Source organism: Lygodium microphyllum, chromosome 15 (assembly GCF_053477565.2).
Source record: "Lygodium microphyllum isolate KBCC chromosome 15, Lygodium_microphyllum_v1.1.10, whole genome shotgun sequence".
In the NCBI taxonomy this organism is placed as follows: domain Eukaryota; kingdom Viridiplantae; phylum Streptophyta; class Polypodiopsida; order Schizaeales; family Lygodiaceae; genus Lygodium; species Lygodium microphyllum.
The window spans coordinates 67,303,914-67,329,132 of NC_141149.1; the positions used below are offsets into that span (position 1 = coordinate 67,303,914).

General features: G+C 39.5%; 1 protein-coding gene across 1 annotated transcript in view; it reads left to right on the forward strand.

The window, feature by feature from the left end:
- The window catches only part of LOC148024639 (U2 small nuclear ribonucleoprotein B''-like), a 29,791-nt gene extending 13,256 nt beyond the window's left edge, over nucleotides 1–16,535 (forward strand). Inside the window, exons 3-5 of the mRNA XM_087694268.1 lie at nucleotides 15,294–15,387; nucleotides 15,492–15,571; nucleotides 15,690–16,535. Of these exons, the coding sequence (XP_087550394.1) occupies nucleotides 15,294–15,387; nucleotides 15,492–15,571; nucleotides 15,690–15,977 (462 nt within the window). The 3' untranslated portion in view covers nucleotides 15,978–16,535. The remainder of the gene's footprint in view (nucleotides 1–15,293; nucleotides 15,388–15,491; nucleotides 15,572–15,689) is intronic.
- Nucleotides 16,536–25,219: the final 8,684 nt, after the last annotated feature.

Sequence of the window (25,219 nt, forward strand, 5' to 3'; positions counted from 1 at the left end):
GTCCCTCCACTTGAATTTGACTAAAAATAGCTTCAACCCTATTGAATCCAAGACTTGCAGCTTCCAATTTCTAGCACGCCTCCCAAGACTGTTGCTAAACCCTAATTTTTGTTGTGCAAATTAGGGTTTACAACAAAGAAATCTGAAAGGGATAACAAGATGTATCGAAGGAATAGCAATGTTGGTATGATGTTGGAGCACCAAGTAACAAGTTTAACAATGCATATTTGCAATCCATTGTGGTTGGGACTCATGGTATTAATGCTAGTCATGCAAATGCTCCATATATTGCTGTTAGTCATGAGGAAAATGGAGCCAATGTACCCTTTTTGGTAGCAATGTGAAATTGTAACTAGTTTAAGTGGTTGGAATTTTAGACATATAGAGGGCACGAGCATGGTTAAGCAATAGGTGCACATGCTGTTTGACTATGATGCTAATGTGTATTTCTAGCATTAAGTATCGAAGGCAAAAGTTGTAATAAGTTATATTGATTAAGTACAAGGTAGTGCTTGGTGGTAGATTTTGAATTTGATATTCCTTAAGCCGTTAATGTCATTAGTGACATTAAGAACTAGACATGAATTAATTAATTAATGCAAGTTTAGGGGCTAATAAATGCTTAAGGACACTTGGGTGACAAATTGGCCCAGGCAATTTACTTGTTGGTTGTTGAAATTAATTTTTGGAGTACGCATTAATAATTAAAATAATTGTTAAAATTTCAATTTTAAAAATTAGTTTAATTGGTTGAAAAAACTAACTAGAAGGTTGCCACTTTGCAAAACTTGCTCACGCAAGTAAGGAAAACGCTATTAGAGGCTGTCGGAGGCTCATTCCAATGTTGTGGAGGTCGGGAGAGGAAGAGAGAGAGCTACTGTTGCAAATTTCGAGCCATTAATGATCAGCCTAGCCATTGGAGGTTGTCAAAGAGTTGTCCCAATTGATGAGAAGACCATTGGAGATAGGTGACGGCCCCTATAGGTTGTCCATAAGTAGATGGCAGCAAGTTTGGGGCCTAAAAGGGTAGGAGCTTGCATGTGGGGTTTTTGTTGGTTATGGAGAGGTGTTGTGACTATTTTTTGTGGTTAAGGTTTCGTACAATGGACATTGACTTGGATATCCATGGTCCTATCTAAGTATCATTGTTGTATATACTATGATGAGTCCTTATCATTGTCTCTCTTATTGTACCGATCACCCAGAATGTGAGAGAGGATGTTAGCATATATTGCACATCTCATTGGTTAGAGTTGTGCTTTAGAGGGTTTTTTTGTACTTTATGCTAGAGTTTGCTAAGGTTGGATGTCGTGATTTTGGGCTCTAGTTTTCAGTTGGCCGATTGGTCATCCAGTCATGCATTCTTTTTGTTTATTTGTGGGAAGGTATCCCTCTTTGTTTTCAGTCATCACCATACTTGTAGATTCACATCCTAATGAAGAGAGGCAGACCATGCCCATTGCTGGCAGTGACTTGGTGTTCAACATTTGTTTTGACTTGTGCCTTGGTATATAGATTCCATTTCTTGAGTATATTCTCCTTGAGTTTATTCTTTTGTTCTTTGCAGGATTCTTCTTTCTTCTTAATGTTTGTGTAGTCTATTACAATAGTTTCTCTTGCTTCCATTATTGCCCTCTATTTTGACAAAAGCCACATAGTCCGCCTCCCCTCCTTGCCCTCCCTCTTTTTCCATACAAAAAAAAGGGAACTTGTGAGCAAGGACTTGTTTTGTTGCTGGTGTGATTTCCCATAAAGGCATCACTTTGCACCATCGTGATGCATCCTATAGTACGTTACGTGCTGCTCTACCTATGTGGGCCACCACAAGGTTGGCCTTTCTTAGCATTACTAAAAGAAAGCTTGTTGCTGTCTAGTTCGCCCTAACCTTGATAAAAGAGAGCTCGTTGCTGCCTAATGTGCCCTAACCTCGAAGTCTTGTTGCCAAAGTGATGCCTTACAGTTTGCCACAACCTTCATGATAGCCCACTTCCCAAGCATGACTAATGAGCCTTCCGATTGTTGGCTCAAGCGTGAAGTATTGTGCGATTAATTGATAGAGAATGAAAGATAATGAGAGAACTAATTGATGCACAATGATACTCAATCACAAAATGAAAGGAAATGTATAAATGAAAGGAGAGTACAACACTTGAATGACAACAATGAATAATGCTACACATTATGTGCTAGGGTTGCATAAGTGTGCTTTTATAGAGAACCTAATGCTAAATGGCTAGACCATCATAACAAATTGAAACCAGCCTCTTCCTTCAGTGGATGGGTGGTAATTCTCTGATTACAACTTCATTACAACACCAAGCATTTATTGCAAAAATGAAAATACAAAATTTCCTACTATTCTTTGAACAATGGATACCCAAAACTAGCGTCGCTTTTTGTATTTCTTTAGCTTTATTAAAGTAGAAGTTGATTTACAATGGGATTCTCCCAATCCCCTTCACAATCCAAACTCCCCTTGTTATCCAAAGTGACCATCTGATTTGCCCCTTGATCTAGACAATCATTGGCCTTCACCCACTTTGAGAAGAGTGAAAATGCTCCAAATTTGATGGCTGGTTGTATCAAAAGTGGAGCAGCAATGGAAGCGTAAACATATGTTGTAATAAACTGCTGAAACATAAGACAAAGGGGAAAAAAAAACACTAAAGAACACAATACAGATGAGAACTTAGATGTATGCTCGGGAAATGGAATCCATATATCCAACACGAGATAGTCGCATACAACAATGAGTCATTGGTTGTGTGGGCACTGGCAGTGGCTCCTCTCCCCAACAGACAATCCACAAGTGATGATTGATTGACTGACTGACTGAGGAGGAAGAGCTTGAATAAATAAATATGTTCTCAATATGATGAGGTCGGCCAACATTTAATGCTACAATGGTACAATGAGAATGAATCATAAACCATATAACATAGAACCACCAAGTAGAACCATGGATACCCAAGCAGTGGGTGATCAAGCTACCACCAAGGTGCCTCGGAGAGAATCTAATGTTGATGTCGATACCAGCTCCTAAAAATAGAGAAGATCATAGCATATCTCTGTGTCTATCCCAATGTCTCTCAAGAGCATACGTGACCATCGTGTCAAAAATTGCCTCTAGAACATACGTGACCATGGATTCCCTACCTTTGGCTAGACCACCAAAGTGTCCCTGCATGTGAGCTCATGACTAGGAGCCAAACCCGCTCTTTGTCAATGAAATAACCCATCATGAACCTGGATGTCAATCCTAGCTTCTGGATTTGAACTTGCCAGACTTCAATCGATGTGTCAAGGAAGTCCCTCTCTGGATCTTGTGCATCTGTATAAATGTATAGATGAGGCACGGCTGCCCCATCTCACCACCCTCTGACACTCCCTCTTTGGTACTGGAGAGTCCTGAGGAATACTGTCATCACCACCATTAGAAAGCAACTGAGAAAGGGGCCATCAAGCCCTTCTCGCGATTTGAAGAAGCTGAGCCTTTCCACACCTTGAACTTCTCCTTGGTCAGAGGATCGGAGTTCGAGTTTGAGGCAAAACGATGACTCATTGTCGGAGCTGAGCCTTTCCACACCTTGAACTTCTCCTTGGTTAGAGGATCGGAGTTCGAGTTTGAGGCAAAACGATGACTCATTGTCGGAGTCCACATCCCGTTCATCTTCTCCTTCTTCTTCTTGGAATCCGCTAACTCTTTGTAGTCCTTTAGCTAATGACCTCGCTGCCCATAGTGGTAAACACTAGGTCTTCGATTTCTTCTTCAAACCCCTCTCTAAAGCTGCAAGAGGCTCACTAGAACTTGATGAAAGCCTCCCTTATGACCACGTTTGTATAAACCAAGCCTTCGTCAGAGCACTCCACATAAGATAATCAGATCCATGTAACTTATCATCAGTGGATGTGCATGAAGGAGCCATCTGTAGAGGATTTAGAAGAGAAGTAGAGAAAGAGAAGGTATTTGCTGAGGGAACATAGCCAAATCACAAGCATAGACTGTAGAAAATGAGAGTTTACATGCAGTATTCACCAAAATCCGATCAAAACAAGAAGAAAAAACTGCAGTGAAAAGTCAAAAAATTAGTTAGAAATTACTTGAAACAGTAAAAAGGCTTGAAAATGCAATCGTCCAGCCAGGAGATGTAGAAACACCAAAATGTAGGCTGGAACTGACACACATGCAGTAAAGGAGTTGACGCAGGTTGTACAGATACTGACATCAGCAAAAACCCAGGTAAAATAGATTGCTTGGTTGGAGGAGTAGTTGCCTGATCAGCAATGGTAAAAAGAGTCCTAAAATCAGCAAAGAAAATACAACAGGATTACATATCTTGAAATTTGATACCATGTTAGAAGTGGAGTGGCAATGGAAGCGTAAACATATGCTGTAATAAACTGCTGAAACTCAAGACAAAAGAGAAAGGGAAAGAAAGAACACTGAAGAACACAATGCAGATGAGAACTCAGATGTATGCTCTGGAAATGGAATCCATATATCCAACACGAGATAGTCGCATGCAACAATCAGTCACTAGGTGCATGGCCATTGGCACTGGCTCCTCTCCTTAGCAGAAGATCCACAAGTGATGATGATTGACTGATTGATTGAGGAAGAGCTTGAATAAAGAGGACAAAAATATGTCCTCAATATGATCAGGTCATCCAGCATTTAATGCTGGTCGGCCAGCAATAAATGCTCAATATGACCATAAAATGATAAATAAAAAATGCCTAAATATCTTAAATAATGTCCCCAGCTTTTGCATGTACAAACTCACACATGAGTTGACATATCTGCTAATAGGTTGGCTTTCAGCTGAAAATCACCTTCAGCCTTGAATAATTAAGAACTTGGAGTTTTTGATGTTTCACACGCTTCTTGAGGCAACTGTTCAACCCTAATTTCTACTGTAAATTAGGGTTTACAGCAGAGATTCACCCAAAATCTCCACGTCCAATGGTTGGATTGCTGTAAAACTTGGAGCAAAGATGGGAAATGGTTGGAGAAAGAAAGGGAATGCTGTAGAGAGAGATAATTTAGAGATTTGTCATGAGAACTTAGTGAAATTGAGCTATTGAACGTGTTCACGAAAATGTTTTCCAATGGTTGAGAAATTGCCCCAAAAGTAGGCAGTATTAGCCCAAACTCTCTTCCCAATAGCTCCAAAATGCAAGATTTCCTTGTCTCGTTAGCGTGAATTCAACTTTCCTAAACTTACATGGGTAAGTTTTGCCAAGTGGCAACTTTCTTAATTGAATTTTCAGCATTATTCAACACATTAAATTTTAGTTTTAGAATATAAAATTTGAAAATAAATTTTGACTAGCTAGTAATTGAATTAGCTAGGCCACTTTAATTTGTTTGAGTTTTTCTTTGCTATTTTTGATGATTAGTTCAGTGCTAAGTACCATAAAACGCTACATCTCTAGTGTTACCAATCGACACTTATGGCTAAATAAATGACTTAGGCCAATAATTGACACCAGATATCGTATAGTGTTTGTGTGATATGACTAGTTACAACTTTTGCCTTTGACATCCGTTGATTTCCTTAGGTCTTGACCTCATTAATTTGCATTAATGTTTGTTACACCTCACATGTGCAACATTTACTCAAACATATGATTAAAAATTAATCCACATGTTAAGTGAGGCTTGCAAAAATACATGTCCTCATGAGAGCCCTCCTTTGTAAAATCCCTACAATCGTTCCCGATTGCCCTACTAGATGCATCAAAAGCAAAGTACTACATTACTAGATTGCACTATTAGTAGTGCAATCGTCCCTGATTGCACTACTAGACGCATCAAAAGCAAAGTACTGCATTGGAATTTCGTCAAGGTATCATAGTCAACACAACATTGTGCATTGCTATTGAACCATTCTATATGCCCAACACATGTTGAAAATGACCAGCCAACATAACATAACATAAGACTTAGAGAATCTTAAAAACATTGCTAGATTATCATACAATGGATCCATTAATCATGAGCTCAATTAATTTGACAAAATTAAATAATAGTATAACATAAATCAAGCATAAACTGTGGCTGAAACATCAATGACATCATAACATATGCTACTGTCTATAAAGTCTACCGAGTACCACTGAAAATTAATGACCATACACTAAAAATCAGCATTCGATAATCAGCCCTTGATGATCATTAATTGATGCAAATGTACAATTTTAGAGGTGCAGATAATAAACTATACCGTATGCATACTAAACATAGTGCCCAATACATTGAATAGTGATCTTGTGGCAAACATACTGTCAGCTATAGTACCTTGAATGTATGTTGAATATATCCGAGATCCACTATATCTAGAGCTGTCCATCATTGAGGGGTGGAGGTGCTAGCTTCCTCACAAGCATGGAGTAATACTCTGGACCCTTGTTGTGCTGAAGCCTAATCTAAAGTCCACTTTAACTGGAAAGCATCAAGGTAAAGCTGCAATAACTGAGGATGGTTTGCCAAGTAGGCCTTCTCCATCCATTTGGTATCCTTTGGTGAATATTTTTGAAACTTCACCAAGTACTGTCTAGAAGCCTTACTTGATCTTTCGCACTTTGTGCGCCAAAATTTACTTTGATATCGGTATCTCATCGAGTTCTTCAATCTCAAGCTGAATTTCAATAGATGCATGCTTTGGCACATCACCATGAAAAGGCTTAAGCTAGCTTCACATGAAAGGCATTGTGTATCTGCAAGTGTTGGAGGCAATTGTAGCCTATAACATGCATCATTCATCCTCTTCAACACTCGAAATGGCCCATAGTATTGCATATTTAGCTTTAAATATAATCTCTCTTTGCCCTTTCTATGTTTTAGCTGTGCCTTTTCAAAATGTAGCAACACATAATTGCCCTTTGCAATATGCAAAGTACGCGTATGATGATCAGTTGCTCTCTTTTGCTTGTCTTGCGATCTTTGAAACTCATACTTAACCTTTTGATAGGTTGCACCATGCTCTTCACATAGTGATTAGCCTCAAAGATCTTATCTTTTGTGTACAAAATTGGGGGTACTTTTTTTACTACCCTCTACCACCCTTTTGAAGCGCTACTTAACCTATTGACAAGATGCACCCATGCTCTCCACATAGTGATTAGCCTCAAAGATCTTATATTTTGTGTGCAAAATAGGGGGTACTTTCTTATCACCCTCTACCACCTCAAAAGGAGCCTAATGAGTGGAACTATGCACGGTGTTATTATATGCAAATTCAACCAACGGCAAATATTATTTCCACTACGCTTTGTGGTCTAATGCATAACACTTCAAAAGATCTAAAACTGTGGAGTTAGCCTCCTTGGATTGATCATTAGTTTGTAGATGGAAGGATGAAGAGAATTTCAGCGTTGTTCTTATTCTCAGATTTCCCACGCCCCTTCCATTGGTAGGAGTCTTTCAAGGACCTTGGTCCTGAAGGAAGTAGCGAAATCATTAGCTAGTGGCACAGGGTTCCGCCTTTGAGTCTGATTAGGCACGCGGCTCAAAAAATAAAAACAAAAAAAACTTATTCTGAGACAATCCTTTCCAAAACAAACTTGTCTTCTATGGGTCACGATCACTAATGATTGACTTTGATATACCATGGTACTTAAACACATGTTGCATAAAAAGGCATGTCATATGATCAGCCTTTATATTTTTCCTCATTGGAATGAAGTGAGCCGGCTTTGTAGATGTACGTGGAAGCTCAAAGATAAAATTCATAGCAATGCTTTGCCAAGGCTTATTAGGAATAGGCAAGGGTTGCAATAAAACCGACATATTTTGCTTCCATACTTGTCATTCTAGCATATTATGTCTGACATACTATTCGATATTATCCCTCAAAGTTGGCCAATAAAAGGGTGCTCAATTGCCTTAATTGTGCAATCGATATCTCTATGACTCGCATAAGGAGGAGCACGACTCTGAGTTATCACCTTGGCCCTCAACTGCTTTGTGACACATAGTTGTCCATGCATCATGAGAAAGCCCTCTCAAAGTACAAAGTGATCATGGCTTTGGCCATTGCAAAGTTCAAAGTCCAAATCAACAGCATATTGATCCTTCATAGCATCCAACTCAGTGTGATAAACCATGTTGATAGCTGATAATTAAGGCTTACGAGATAGTGCATCAACCACTACATTCTTTTTGCCATCTATGTGCACAATGAAAGTGAAATATAGGCAAGAAGTTTGCCCATTGCATATGCTTCTCAAATAACTTCCTCTGAGTCAAGAAGTAGTGCAAAGTTTGATGGTTGGTTTGCACTGTGAAATCAGCCCCTAAAAGATGGTGTTTCCATGTGGAAAGTGCATGAATTACAGCCAAGAGCTCTTTCTCATAGACTTGCAAATCCCTCTCCGCACCATGGAGAACATGACTCTCATAAGCAATTACATGGTCATCTTGCATTAAAACAGCCCCAATGCTGTTCCCATATGCATCACACTACATAACAGATGACTTTTTGAGATCAGGGAATACAAGCACATGATCCGAAGTCATTTTATCTTTTAATGCTTCAAATATTGAAATTTCCATTGTTGTCCATCTAAATGGCACATTCCTCTTGTGCAAAGCATGTAATGGAGAAGCAATTTCAGCAAAGTTTTGTATATATGTCTTGTAGTACAAACAAAGACCCATAAAATTGTGGATCTCATAAACATTTCGAAGATGTGACTGCGAACGAATTGCCTCAATCCGAATTTGATGGTAACCACTTTTCAAATCTATGCTATTGAAAATGGTTGCCCCGTGCAATTTGTCCAAGATATTACCGGTCCTGGGGATCAGAAATTTGTTCTTTATCCTAATTTTGTTCAAAGCACGATAGTCAATGCGCATGTTTTTCTATACTAGAGGCATTGAAGAACAAAACAGATTAAATTGACTCTATCTTCTCTTGTTGGGTTGCACGAACTCCATAAGGTGGCTTACTGGGAGGGCTACTACCGGGAATCTATGCCATGATCCTCAAGCCTTTCAGGTGGCAAGTGTCTTGGAAGTGATTGATAAAAGCAATCAGCATACATTTGCAAAAATGACATGTGATCTTTATCCAAATGAGTCACATTTCCAACGTTTTCATTATCACTCTTATCCTCTTAGTGAATACCAAGTAAGCTGAAAGATGATTTTTCATTACTTTGGAAATAGTAGAAGCAGATACAATAGGGACAGATTTCCCTTTCAACTTTACATCCAAAGTATGAATTTTCTCTCTATGAAAGAGGGTCACAATCTTATCATGAGCATCAATTACTGCATGCATGCGATGGTACCAAGGCATACTAAGCAAGACATCATGTCCTTTCAAAGGAGCAATAAAGAACTCTGTTGTCCAGATGACTTTGAATGTGCAAATAAAGCTTTCCAATGATACGAGTGACTGGCTCTATGTGTCCATTGCATGCTACACTAATCTCACCAATGAGCCCTATCTCATCCTCTTGATGCCTAAACACGCTGCCATAGCAAGAGAGATGAAATTTGATCATGCTTGTGGACAAAAAAAATCAATGATGTTGATCTCTAATTTTGCCCCATGTCCTACAAAGTTCAATATTATCATCATTGGGTTGATCTTGTTAGCAGTCGTATGTCTTGTGTGGTCATATCCTGCGTGTGAGCCTCAGTTTGAGTCAGATGAGGACATTAGAAGCCGTGACATTGTAATTATTTGTTATATTGTGTGTTTTAGATACTTTAGTAAGAGCGCTTGTTAGTGCTTTTCTTTTTGTGCTAATTTTTAGGGGTTTGACCACATTTAGGATTTTTCCTCTTTTTTCACCAATATATAGTTAGCTTGCCCTTCCACATTCATTATCCATTATCCATCATTGATCCTTCGTGATCAGCTAGCCCTCCCTATGTTTTCATCCCTTGCTATCGTTTAATGCCCACATTGATGTGTAGAGCTGTGTGTTGGGGTTGACTGTTGCAGCCTTGTACCTTCAGCCATTGTAGTCACATTGTTCCTTCTCTCTCTTGTATTCTCTCCTTGTCTCCTTCTCTCTGTGTTTACTTTCCTCTTTCCGTTGCACACTCTCACATGGTATCAGAGCCATGCATGGGAGTTTGGAGATCTTGAAGGCGAGCATGCGTGGGAGCTTGATGAATGGTTAGACAATAGAGGCAAGGTAGCAACACCACTAACAAGCATTGAAAAAATGTCACTAGAAGTGACGATACCCTCTGATGGATGAAGATCTTGTAACAAATCACCTTGGCGAGTCATATGACTCGAGGCACCATTGTTACTGAGCCAAGGCTGCTTAGAAGTCGAGATAATCGAAGAAGGCTCCTCCACCTAAGAAATGTGTAGAAGCATCGACTTGGTGGTAATAGCGGGTAATAAAGTAGAGGTAGACAATGGCTTCGATGTAGATCCACCCTCCACTTCCGGACAAAGGTGAGGGTATATCCTCCAACAGTTCTTGGGGTGCGAGGCTTTCCCACAATGAGGACACGTGGGATATCCTCTATGCTTCCCCACAAAATCTGTATCAAAGTTGGAAGATGACTCCAACTCCTTCCTCTTCCCTTTCTTTTACTTGGCATGTCTTGGACCTGTAGATAAAGCTGAATAAACACAGCCATGTGCACGGGCTTTGCAAGAATCTCTCTCATTGTGGCGCACATCTTACTAACGAACCAATGGAACTAGCTCCTTCCAAGTGAGTCTCTCTCGGCTAAGAGAGCGAGAAGACTGGTGTAGAACTCATCATTTGTCGGTGACAAAAGATGTGAGAGAAGTGTCACAGCTAGGTCCTTCGAAGAAATGTCTATACCAAGGAATGAAAGCTCTTCCCAAATCTCCTCTAGCTTGTGGATGTGATCCCTCATCATAGGGGAATTTGCGACAAAGAGTTATCGTAGGGGAACCCTATGACTGAAAATGCAAGCTTTGATTGCTTGTAAATAGGCCGCCCAGCACACAATAGGTTGCGCCCAGCTGAGAAAGGGATTGACTGTTTGGAAAAGCCTGCTCGAATGCTGCAGATAAGGCTGTCCAGACCTGTGATGGGCTGCCCAGTGCCATAGACTGCTTGTAAGCCAGAAATGCAAAGCTGAGGCTGGTAAACTGCAGAAAACGCAGGTTAGAACCTGTAGACAGAGCCGCCAGGTTGCAATGTGCCTCGCAGCTGGATAATGCAGGGTTGCTGGTGTTGGGAATAAAGGCCCTCGTGCCTTTTAAAAGAACACACCCTTGGCACTTGTACTTTCATATATATATATATATATATCTAAAAACCTAAAGCAGTACACACTCGATTGTACCCTCAAGTCGTGCTCACTCTCTCTCTCTCTCTCTCTCTCTCTCTCTCGCTAGCAAGCATTGCGTGTCTCATTCTCTGCGCCCTCTGAGCTCGACAAATTGGTATCAGAGCAGGCAAAAGAGTGCACACTATTTGAGGTAGGCAATAGTCAATAGGTCAGCCTTGACTAGACAGTTAGGTGACGAGATGTGCATCGACTACAGGTTAGCGAGTAGTTGACGGGTTGGGCAAGCAGGCAACTGCCCGACGAGTAGTTGACGGGGGACTAACGAGCAGCTGATAGGTTAGGCAAATAGGTGATTGCGCTGATGAGCAGTTGATGGGCTGACGAGCGTGCGACGAGTTGGGCAAGCATGCAACGGCTTGGCGAGCAGGCGACAAGCTGGACGAGTTAGTGGCGGGACCAACGGGCGACACAAACTTTACGGCGGGTTACTTCATGCCAGCGCGACCAGACCTGACCTGACGGGTTAACATCCAGACGTGACGTTTTTTTTTTTCCTGCTCGTCATTTTTTCTGGCAAATTCTTGGAATTTTTTTCTTCTTCCCTTGCCCGATGTTCGCGCGCATAAGCACAAAAGGTCAGATTTGTGCAATCTTGGCCCATAAATTTGAGGCTTTTCTAGATTGAGTGCTGTTCATGCAAAATTGAGGCATCTGTGTCAGAAATTGCAAACATTGTGTGCGTTTGAATTGGGGATCTCACTAAATTTATTGAAAATTCTCAACATTGGACCCATAAAATTTGGGGCTTTTACTATATTAGTGAAATTCTGTTAAGCTGAGTTAGATTGGTTGACATTGGTGCACATTTGGACCTGAGAAATTTGGGGCTTTTGAAAAAACCTTGTGAAATTTTACTAATTTTGCCCATTTTATGCTTTCGGGAATATATATTAATGCAATTTGGATACCTAGAATCTGAAAAAATTTGGGGTTTTTACTGAAATTGCTCTATTTTGGCAAAATTGGTGTGTTCTATGCATGTCAGAGACAATGCAGATGTATGGTTGATACTTTGAGCACAAAAATTTTGGGGCTTTTGACTGTGCGTGTCAAATTTTATGCTTGTGGGTACATGTACAACAGAAATTGCAGCTAAAATTTGGGACTTCTCATGTAATGTGATGTATTTGCCCTTGGAACAACTGTAATCAGTTGTGGAATGCTGTAGCACATGGTTTGGTGCTTCTGAAAATTTACTTACTGATCTATTTATGATCTTCATTGTGTTCATTGTCTTTGTGTTACTCCAACACTCTCATTTGTTTAGTTTGTGCTTTGTCATATGATTGTATTGTGTTTTTGTGTTAGGGTATTTCTTTACCCTCCTTTTTTGTTCAGCATCTACGGTTAGTTTGTGCATATGCTCACATTTCACTGCATTTTGATAGGTTAGTGGTATTGAACACTAGCTCTTGGGATGCGGTTGTGACTTGATTTGCTCTAGGTCCGATTCGGATGTCCAAGGATGTGCAAGAAGTGTTAATGATTGTTTGGGAAAGCATTAAAACGCCCCAGGATTGTGCTACAATTTATCTTAATTGTAATCACACTTCTCAAGAGCTCCAAGTGGACATGTGGGTTACCTTAAAAGTCCCAAAGGACGTTGATGCTACAAGAATGAGAGAAGTTGAGCATATATTGATGCCTTGGAACGAGATACAAGAAAACTAAAGAAATCCCAAATGGGCTGTGAAATGTCCCCCTAGAATCCAACTTGCACAGGAGAGACAACACAAGTTGTACCCATGTCATCGAACAAAAAAGGAATGGATATCAGAATCACCTCCTAGCGAAAGGGCCAAACGGGCTCACCCTTAAGCATGGGAGCTAGCAACAAATTGGGTCACAAATGTCCCAAGAGCGGGCATTCCATACGACCAGCCCCCACCATTCCAGTGTAAAGGACAAATCAGCCAATGGGCCAAGAGTCCAAGAGTGGTGATCACACTATGATGTGCACAATAGGGCCTTGAGTCCTAAATAGGAATTGGCCATCCTAAATCCTAAAGTGTCCCTAGTGCATTCTAACTAGGTCACTTTAATGACCATTGTTACAAACGCTACTAGAGCCCATCTAGATGGCCAAGGATGTAACACTTCCCCACTTATGAATGATTGCTATCTTCAGCAATATCTTTAGGGACGAAGTGAGGAAAATGGATCTTCAATGAACATACTGACTACCATGTAGCCTCCTTCTCTGAGCTGTTCTTCCATTGACTAAAAACTCTAGAAAAATGATCCGACACTCTTGTTTAGTCCTATAGTCAAGAAGCACTTTAGGTTTGAGTGGAATATAATGAGCAATGTCCTGGAGTCGCAAGACTTCCCCAATCAGGACTATTGGTTCACCTTTTCAAATGACTCCCATGGAACACTGGGTGAACTTGGATATCAGGAGGTAAATCCAACGCATTAGATACACTGCTTATTGTCTTGGTAATCTAGAACAGACCACAGTAACTCGAAAGTCACTGATAAGACTTGCAGGGGAGATTGGAGGCACTGATGCTGGTCATCATTGTGCTGGTACCCTGTTAATGTTGTATTGCATATCTCTTGCTTCATCTAATGGATTCCATTGCCTATACCTTCTGAGTTCTTGTGTTCATGTGTTCTTTCTTTTTGTCAGTGTTCTTTTTCTCTTTTGAACATCCTATCATCTGCTCATTCTGAGTTCTCATATGCGTCTCTAGTTGGAGAATGTCATAAGCTCATGTAGTGGACCAAATTCTTCCTGGACGATGTGGTGAGTGGCATTTGTATTGCATAATAGGAGAGCATCTTCATATGTAATGGCTCCAACTGCTTGTGTCTTTACTGCAAGTTGTAGTTTACTATAGTGAACTGTCGAATAATGGTTGAGCCTGTCTCAGAGGCTCACACCATGAGTCCCCAAGTATCTTCCATCTGAAAGCCACTCCATCCATTGCTACTGTCTACCAGCACCTGCAAGTGATGTGGTAGGCCTAACACCGCTTCCCTATGCAACATAGCAGGTCCTTCACATTCTCTCATATTACATCTTCCTGCTGAAATGCAATTGAGCAAGTTGAGACTGGACTGCCAGCGCAGAGTGATAATGCATGGAGGCACAACCTCACAGCTTGAGCTGACAGAAGACCAGTCACCAAGAACATGGTGATTATGCTGTAACATTCCCCATAGTGAGATGTAATTGTTTCTTTCTATTGTCATGTGGAAGCATGTTCAGAACATGCGTATACACATGCACGAGTGCACAGACACCTGCCTACCCAGCCACTCTAATATACTACACCCATATGCATAGGCAATCTCTCACAGCTGAAGACCAATGGCTATGCTGCTGTAATGACCGTGCGCAGCACTTTATACAAAACAAAAACTGGAAGTTATAGTTGAATCTGTACAAATTGTTAGATGCTTTCCTTAGGACATGGGATTCTGGCACCTTTTTTCACTATCAGCCACATACGGTTTGGCATGACGGACCTCCTGGTTGGTTATTTAATCAGGCCTTGTAAAAGACTCCTCCACTTTGTTGTATATATTTTAGTTTTGGAAGTCCCTCACAGGGCTGTTTGTATACTGTATTTTGGCGCCTTGGGGTACATTGTTCGGAGGTGATTTATTATTAATAGAATTTCCTTTTCCCGGAAAAAAATCTGTCCTAATTATTAATTCTGCCTATGCATCTTACATCTAAATCCTTGACATATTATTGTGTTACAGACATGCTACAGAGGCATGTCTTGATGATTTCACTACTCTAGCAGGCCTTTTTTTTGCTTTCATTGAAATTGAGGGTACACTTTGCCAGCGTGTTGAGAGTTTTCTGGGTAGGCCTTGTTCATTTCTTTTTTGTCTCATCAACTTGCTATATTGTAAACACTGTATGTCAGAAAATCTAGCAGGCCTTTGTTTTTTTGATTCCATTGAAATTGGTAGGCCTTCTTCATTTCTTTTTTGTCTCATCAACTTGCCACATTACAAACATGTATGCCAGAAAATACAATATGCCAAAACCAAGTCTGATGCAATTGCCAAAGCGGATGGGACTTACGTACCGAAAGAAAAGAGGAAGAAACAAGAAGAAAGAGGTAATGAAGGATTGTCTTGTTATTCTCAGTTGAATGCTTAAATGCTGCTGACCTTTTTTAGAGCATCATTTTGATTGCATAACAATATTGCATCTGGATTCCAGCGGAGAAGAAAAGAAAAGAGCAACATAATGAATCCCAAAATGCTGGAAATGCACCTTATTCCAATTCATATGGCAATCCTGTGAGTACCTGGTTCATTTTTATCCACTGCATTACAAGCTTATGACAACTTTTAAAACTTTATCTCATTCATCTCATTTATCTCACCGCTAATTTGGAGGTCATGTCATGTCTTGCAGATGGCACCCCAATTTCAGCCACCAAAGCCTGTGATACCAGAGGCTCCTGCCCTTCCCAACAGTATATTGTTTGTGCAGAATCTACCTCACGAGGCCACCTCAATGATGCTACAAATGCTCTTTCAACAGTTTCCGGGCTTCAAGGAAGTAAGGATGATAGAAGCAAAACCTGGTATTGCATTTGTCGAGTATGGAGATGAAATGCAGGCCACAACGGCTTTGCAGGCTCTCCAAAATTTTAAAATTACACCACAGAATCCTATGCAGATTACTTATGCCAAGAAGTAGTCCTTGATCTTGTGTTCACCAACCAGTATGTTCTCCATATATGTCAGATCTAGGAGGGTTTTTGAGGCTAAATCCATGTTTGGACATCCTGTACTCAGTACACAAAAGCAGTTGTGGCTTTTGTCACAGGACAGGCACTGCCTGTTGCATCAATGTCAAAACCTGAGGTCAGAGAGTAATTCATGTCTTCCAGTAGATCTGTTAAGACTTGAAAAAGAAGAGTGGTGAATAGCAAGTTTTCAGGACAGACAATACTTGGATCTGTGACATATGTTTAAGAGGATCACATGTGTACTTTTCTGTAAGAACTCATTTGATGCCGAAGTATGGTTGAAAACCTAAGAAGAAATCACTCTACCCAGTATAGATGTCTTTTCATCTACAGTGTCAAAGCTTGAAACCTCCTATGATTTGATCATCTCTGTGGTGCTCTCACTATAAATGAATTGATAGAGAGCTATTGCAACGAAGATGGAGATGGGACTAAAAAAAGTTGTTTGGCTATAGACTTGGGGGAAGGCATCATTGAATGGGTAGAATTCATTGTTGGCTAGTGCTTTGGTGGTGTACAAAAGTGTGTAGGATGGTATTGGTTTGGTGTATCTCATTTGTGCTTAAGAATTTGGGCAGATGCTCCCTATGATTTGACCATCTCTATGGTGCTCTCACTAGAAGTGAATTGATGCTTTGATTTGGTTGCCCAAGGTTGGTTGGTGTTAAAAGACCATGACCTAGTCTTATATTAATATCCATTTAGAGGTATTTGTTTGTATAGAATATATGTGGTGTTTCTCCCTCCTTTGCGAGGGCATGGAGTGTAAGCAATGATCTAATGTAGGGAAATCTCTCTTAGAATTAGCTTGCCTTAAGAGTTCTCTAACCATGTTTCTTTGCTCAACAACTCAATTAATGTTCCAAGATAGACAAGGATTTTTGCCCACTAGTGTCCGATCACGATCTTTAAGTGGTTTCAAAGGGAATGATATGATTTGCTTAGTTTGCTAGAAAGTTGTTTCATACGATTCCATTCAATGTGTACCAAAACTTGGGGGAATGAATCTTTGCATGTGAGAAATGTCAAGATTTCTAGGCTATCGTGATTCTATGCTCTTCATATTTGCAATTTGTTAATGGCATTCTCAATCATTGTGTAAAGAAATTGCTATGAATTGGTTTAGGGGTGACTAGTTGTGGTACATTTGACTATCCTAGTATATCATATAGCGCTATTGCATAACCATTCTACACTTTTCTTGGAACATCCTTCAAGCCTTCTTACTCTCTTGCTCTAAAGCCCACTAGTAGATGTCATTTCTAACTTATTAAGATTGCTGAGGATTTTCCTCCTCACTAAGTTTCAAATTGTTTTCTTCGACTCTGTGTGTGTACATGTTCCTTGTGCAATATCCCTCTCTAGACTATCTGTAGTCTTACATTTCTAACTTATTAAGATTGCTGAGGATTTTCCTCCTCACTAAGTTTCAAATTGTTTTCTTCGACTGTGTGTGTGTACATGTTCCTTGTGCAATATCCCTCTCTAGACTATCTGTAGTCTTACATCTCTCATTATTATCCTAGTTGTCTTGAGGGGCTTTGCTTTGTGGGTGCCTATCTATAGAAGCCTTGCTATATGGGAATGCATACATACATAATATGTAATACATTAGTTAAGATCCTTGTGAGTTTCTCTAGGAAGCTATCAAGATCCATGTTCCATAGTCCATCATCCCACACAACCGCACTATATGCTCTATAGGTATCCTTTGCAAAGTAATACTTTGATGTCTATTTACATGTGAGCCTATAACTTATTTTCCCCTTGGTGTATCATTGGAAATGTCAAATATGCATGGTTTGGTGCCACACCAATATGTCTACCCAAATAATTTGTATGTTGGGGATTAAAGTAGGTGATTCTATGAGGTGGTAAACAGTACTAGCGACTCTTTTGTTCCATCATGGGAGAGCTCTTGACTTTATCACAAGTCTTTGTGCATTCCAAAGAATTAGTAGATGTATCCCATACCTAAATTACATACCCTTTGCCTTGAGAGGTGCTCTGTATACCAGTTTTTTTCAATGGCAACTCTCTATACATAGGGTCATTTGTATCATATGACAATGTAAGTTCCAAGTATTGACATTAAAGTTCCATACTAGAAGTATGTCTCCCATGCCAACAAAGCTCATTATACCATGTAGGGGCACGTAATGGGATTCCTCTTACGATGTATAGCGTGAATGAGCTAGTGCAAAGTGGCATACTATAGTGAAAGTGTCTCTTTGCCTTTGTCTATATATCTTTACTCACATGCATTTGACATGTGCATTCTTACATAGGATGCATACTTTATTATCTGCCTCTTCTTTGAATAGTAATGCAACTCTTGTTGAACCTCTAGTGCCTCTTGTTTATGGATGCAAATGAATGACATTCCCATTTGTGCTTATGCACTATTGGAAGCTTTCTACCCATGAATTCATGCATTTTCGTGTGAAAGGCCATGCTTATACCTTCACAAGTGTCTTTAGAACAACCTACATCTAGATACAATCTTCCATTACCATTCCATATTGAGATTTTCATGCTCCCATAGGCCAAATGCCATCATGTAGTCTCGTGCTATTTTGGCTTGGATTGAGGTCATCATCTAGATACTCTCTTTCTCCTTCTAGTCGAGAGTTATTTTTTTGATTCAATTCTACAAATTTTATAATTAGTGACCTTGTTCTTGCATTACTTTTGTTTATTTGCCATGCAACACTAGTGATAGGGACATTGGTTTCCCCAATCTTTGAGCTCAAAGCCTCTACATTCTTTTGTGGACCCCTCTTTTTTGGCTATTCTACAACCCTTACTCGTGAAGTGCGTGCTATTTTTTGTGCTTTTTCTCCAAGATTTTGTTCATGCAAGCGGCTTTCCTCTCTCTCTCTCTCTCTCTCTCTCTCTCTCTCTCTCTCTCTCTCTCTTTAAAAAGGTTAGGAGATGAATTTAAGAAGCGTAATGATGTGTGGATGGAGAGTTATATCTAGCAAATCTATTAGGTGAGCCACCTAACTTTTTTACACTATATGATACAATTAGGTCTATTGGAGTTGAAAATAGTAGGTTACTAGAATATTGTGATTGTTTAAACTCTCAACATGAATTTGAGATTCGTAATGCTTTATCAAAACCATTATGGTTGGAAGGAATATATATATTAAATAATAAGTAAGTAGGTCAATTCGGGTAGAGATGGAATTGGAATAATTAAATGTGTGATCTTAGAAGCTCAAATAAGAGAAAAAGAAGCAAAATATATGTTTGGGATCTAAAGGGAAGCAAAAATACCAAAGAGGATGAATGACACCTCTTTAGATAGAGACAATAGTATTTTTATCTTTTAACTTGAGGTGACAAGGTTTACATATTCTCTTATAGTTCCTAATATATTATTTTTCCTATGCAGCACCATTTTATGAGGAATCGAGTATTCTTTGTTGATAACTAGGGAGTATTTTCAAAATGCCACACTCAAGGCATGGAGGAATCCACTAAAGCTTTCTTTATTACAAGAAGATAAGTAGCATGCTAATAAAGTATGCAATAGATTGAAAAAAGACATACAAGAAGATCCAAGTTCTCTCAATAAGAACTTTTTGATTAGTATGATGAGAGCCCGTTTTGCATTTTCATTTATGTGCAATAGGTCACGGTTGTGTTTTTGAAAGGGTCAAGTGTAATGAGCAAGTACATGACTATAGAATATAATTGCCTCAACAACATATAGAGCATGTGCATATGTGTGCACGCATGCGCACGCACATGCATGCACGCACGCACGCACGCACGCACGCACACACACACACACACACACACACACACACACACAGAGAGAGAGAGAGAGAGAGAGAGAGAGAGAGAGAGAGAGAGAGAGAGAGAGAGAGAGAGAGAGAGAGAGAGAGAGAGAGAGAGAGAGAGAGAGAGAGAGAGAGAGAGAGTGTGTGTGTGTGTGTGTGTGTGTGTGTGTGAGAGCTTAGGTGTAGTAGGCAACTGTCTTGGTTCAATTACAATTAGCTTTCATTGTGATGTTGTTTCATTGGAAGAAATGCAGTGATACTCCATTTGATATGGTGTTTTTAACCTACCTATCTAGTATGATTTATATATAATTTGGTATATGTACAAACATATATACACATTTATGTATACCTTTTCTCACACACACACACACACACACACACACACACACACTCTCTCTCTCTCTCTCTCTCTCTCTCTCTCTCTCTCTCTCTCTCTCTCTCTCTCTCTCTCTCTCTCGGCTATACCTATCACCCTATCTATGTACATAGATGATTTTTTTGTCTTTATGATAAGGACACAAGAACATTCTAATTTTTACATTTATCACTTGTACACCCTCGATATATATTTCTACTATAATCCCCCTCCTCCCTCCCTCTCTCACCCCCCCTCTCTCTCTCATCGTCTCTCTCTTCCTTTACTTGTACCTCCAATATTTGTGCATGGCCTTTTCATGTGTACGAAGGATGTGGATTTCTAGTGAGTAATCATTGACATTGATAAAAATACCCTTAGGATGCTAATTCTAAATCGTTATTCCTATTGCAGTTGGATATAACATATTGACTCAAACTATATGAGACTTACCTCACCAATCCATAATCTACCATTGCAAAAACCATGGCATTAGTGCAAGGTCCCCACAAATTTATTGAGGAAGACAATCAGGTGTACATGTTCTAAAAATAACTTGAAACACGTGTTCCATATCAACAAGTTCCCCTTCACATTTGAAAATACAAGGTTATGCCAAGTTTTTGAAAATTTTTCTTCTTTTCCTAGCTCGAGAGCAATGGAATGTACTTCTCTAATTCCCCCAGCATTTATAGAAGAAGAGGTTAATATTCGAGCTACCTCTTGGGAAACATGTGAGTGGGTTTCAAAAAAGGATGAAGCATTGTGTGTGGATGCTTTTACCCCCGGCGCCCAAGATTGGTACCTTTACCTATTTGGCACCCATCTCTACATAAATGTGGCTTTCTCCTTTAGGAGAAAAAAACCAAGAAGTTGATGTCCTTGAATATTCAAGACTCACACAAGAGGGCATCTCGTCTCGCTTTGGTATAACTCATTTATTAGGACCATTTTGTATGGAGACATTTGAAGGAGGAAGATGCCTGTCCCCATATGGATTACATAAAATGCACATTTGATTATTGTATGGCAATATGAACTATTGCAAACCATTGCAAACTAGATTATTGTATGGCAATATGAACTATTGCAAACCATTCATAAAATGCACATTTGATGCCAGTAGACATAAAGCTAAATATAATAATAATTATATCTTTGTGGTTTGACCATGCTCTATGGTATAACATTCATAGTGTGGACAAATTTTTTATCGAAAATAATCATGACTATTTCTCAAATGAATCAACGATACACATGATTTCATCAAACCTTCTTTGGTATTTGCTTAGTAAAGGGAATTTTTCTTCATGGCCATGAAAGTCTCTTATACATCATGGTGGTTGGAGACCTCAAGGGGGATGGCATCAACGACAAATTTTTCCTCTCATCACAAAGAAACAATAATCTAGAAGTTACTCCATAATCTACAAAGAGGGATAATTCTCAATCAACATTTCCCTCACGTGGGAGTAGGTGAGGATACTATGGTGCAAAGTCAAAGGTAGCACAATTTAAAAATTGTTATGCAATTAATGCAGGCTCAACGCTTGGTGTTGTTACTGGAAGAAAAACTTTACAAAAGAATAAAAATCCCAAAGTATTGATCCATATCTTGTACTGTAATCACCTCAAAGATTTTCAAGTCTTTATTAAAATATTTCTTCTACTCTTGATACAAAATTGTTTTCTAGAAACATTTGGATTTAAATTTTGTTTGGATAGTCACTTCTCCCTCCTTGAAAGAATAAAAATCCGAAAGTCTTTATCCATGTCTTGTACCCCAATCACCTCAAAGATTTCACTTCAAGTCTTTATTAAAATAGTTTTTCTACTCTCAAGAAATGTTTTTGCTTAGTTGAAAGGTGGAAAGGGTGTGCAAGAATGATTCACAAGTAGAAGCATGAAGCAAGAGCTATGGAGGTTCAAGAAAGAAGAGAGAGCAAGAGTGTATGTGGGAACTCCAATAGTCACAACGTTTGACCTGCCTTTCCTTATTCTATTGTCATAGTAAATAATAAATAATAAGGTGACAGTGATGGTGGGGAATTGCCACCTATAGTGTACATGTGTGTGGACACTAAGTACGTAGTAAATGTGGGCGGCTAGGCATAGGCAGACCCTTTAACCCCCCAATAATATCCCACTTAAAGGCCAACGTGCATGAGTGAGGATAAAATAATAAAAAAATGACTAAGTACAATGTGTATATATAATCATAATTGGATGAGGAATAGATGTCATCTTATTCTACACCCATTATCTTCCTATGGAAGGCATCATATTCCATTGGGATACTTTTGATGAGAGGAATAGATGTCATCTTATTCTACACCCATTATCTTCCTATGGAAGGCATCATATTCCATTGGGATACTTTTGATGAGTAGATCAATAGGATTCTCATCTGTAGAGATCTTAACCAGCTCTATCTGCTTGTCCTCAACCACCTCTCTAATAAAGTGGGAATGGATCTCAATATGCTTGGTCTTCACATGAAAGGCATGATTATGTGCCAAAATTGGATGGCACTCATAGAGTTTGAATGCAATGTAGGAGTCATATATGTGATACCAAGTTCTCCAATCAACCTGTATAACCATAGGGCCTCATTGCAAGCCTCAATGGCTACAATGTATTTAGCCTTGGTAGTAGATAAGTTACTGTGTTTTTGCACACTAGATATCCAAGAAACAATACCTCTAGCAAAAATGAAGCATAGACAAACGTGGGCTTCTACTATATGCATTTCTTGCATAATTTGAGTCTATGTAACCCATGATGTCAGTGTCCTGGCTACTATAGCAAAGGCACAAGTATATACTGCTCTTAAGTTATCTCATAATACCCTTCACAGTGTCCCAATGTCACTTGCCAGGTGTCATCATATAACAAGCGACAAGTCCCATTGCAAATGCTCATTAGGTCTAGTGGCTATCGTGGCATACATCAAGCTGTCCATTGCGGATGCATATGGGATCTTTGCCATCTTGGCTCTCTCATCATTTGACTAGGGACAACCTTCCTAACTCACCTTCAAATGAGAATGTAAAGGGGTGTTAACAATCAACTCCTCACCTTGCATATGAAACCACTCAAGTGCTTTGTGGATGTACTCCTTCTGTGACAAGTAGAGAAGTCTGTTAGAGCACATACCAAGTATATGAGAAGCATGCTCCATGTCCTTAATCTCAAGGCCCTTCTTGAGTTGTGTCTTCAAAGTATTGAGAGTACTCCCAACAATCAATGATAAGGTTGCCATTATGGGTCTTCTTCATGTAAAGACAAAGATCCATATCACTACCAGAACATGACAATGAATGCATGAAAGTATAAAACTTGTGGTGCTATTTCCTAGGTGTCTACTTAAGTCCATAACGACTTTTCCTCAACTTGCACACTAGGTGTTCCTTACCCTTTTCCACAAAGCCGTTAGGCTATTGCATATAGATGTCCTCATGCAAGTCCTCATGTAAGAAACCCATTATCACATCCATTTGGTACAAGTCCAAATCCATCTATGCAACCAAGGCCAAAACTAAGAAAAGGATAGGCATCTTGATCACATCGGAGAATATCTTATCAAAATCAGCTCCATTTTCCTATTTGGAATCCTTAGCAACCAAACGGGCCTTATATGCTAGCTTAGGGTGACTAGGGATGCTCTTCAACACATATACCCACTTCCATGGCAATGGATATTGTGCATTGGGTAATGAAACCAAATTCCATGTATGTTTCTTTTGCAATGAATCCAATTTAGACTACATGGCCCTCCCCCAAGAGTGACTATCACCTATGTGTATAGCCTCCTCATAAGTAATGGGCTCATCAAAAGCTATCACCATGACATAATGCATAGAAGGCTCATAAGAATCAAGAGGAAGTGAGACTCTAGTAGATCATCACAAGACTAGATAGGGGGTCTTTGCATCTTGTCCTCTTTGTCCAACATCATGATCCTGCACAACAGGTGGATCCTAGGCCAATATATCATCACAATTGTAGACTATCTAATTGGGACTAGCCATATGGTAAGAGGAGGCTCCTCCTAAAAGATCACCTTGCACAATTCAATCACTTGGTTTGGTTGCTTATGCATCTTGTTCTCATGAAACACAATATTATGGCTATTGTTGCTGATAACCTTTTGAGCTTGTGGGTCCCAAAGGTGATAGTCCATCTCATCTATATTACCATATCTAAGAAATATCCATTTATCAGATCGGATCTAACTTATTGCGTTTGTCCTTCGGAATGTGGAAGAATACCTTATGTCTAGAGACTCTCAAATGAGCATATGAGGGAGGTTTACTAGACCATACTTTCTCTATAGCTCTATTACCAAGAGCAGTGCATGGGGATCTACTAATCAAGTAAACTAAAGTAGTAGCTGCCTTAGCCCAATGGTCCCAAAACATGATTACTAGTGCTAAATACAAGTAAGGGATAAAGACTACCAGTCTCGGCACCTCTATTTAGAATGAGGTTGCTATGCGTGATTTTCCATGTAGAATCACCAAATGAGACATATCTAGTATCATTCAAGTATTGAGTAGAAATGAGGTTTTTAGGCAAATCTGACACATGGTATACATCATATAGAAAAAAAGTAACAATAGCAAACTACAAGCAAATATAATCGATGCCAACAATAACACAAACATGATCATCTCCTAGTGTCAAAGAACCTATCATAGAATGATAGGTATGGAACCAAGCACAATGTGAGGTCACATGAAAGAAAGACCCCAAATCAAGTAACCAACATTGAGAGAAAGAGGAATGAATATTGTTGAGATGTTGAGCGCTACATAAGCTAGCATTCATTATATGTGCCTTGGTGACATAGCAAGATATTATGCATTGGCATGTTTGGTGATCAACATGAGGATACACTAATGATTCTATATCTAGACTACATCCACATCCTTGGTTATGACACATTCATAGTGCCACCTCTTCTTTTCTTAGTGGATTTATACTTAGTGACCAAATGTACATATGTTATGATACTTTCATATTAGTATTTTATCATGGC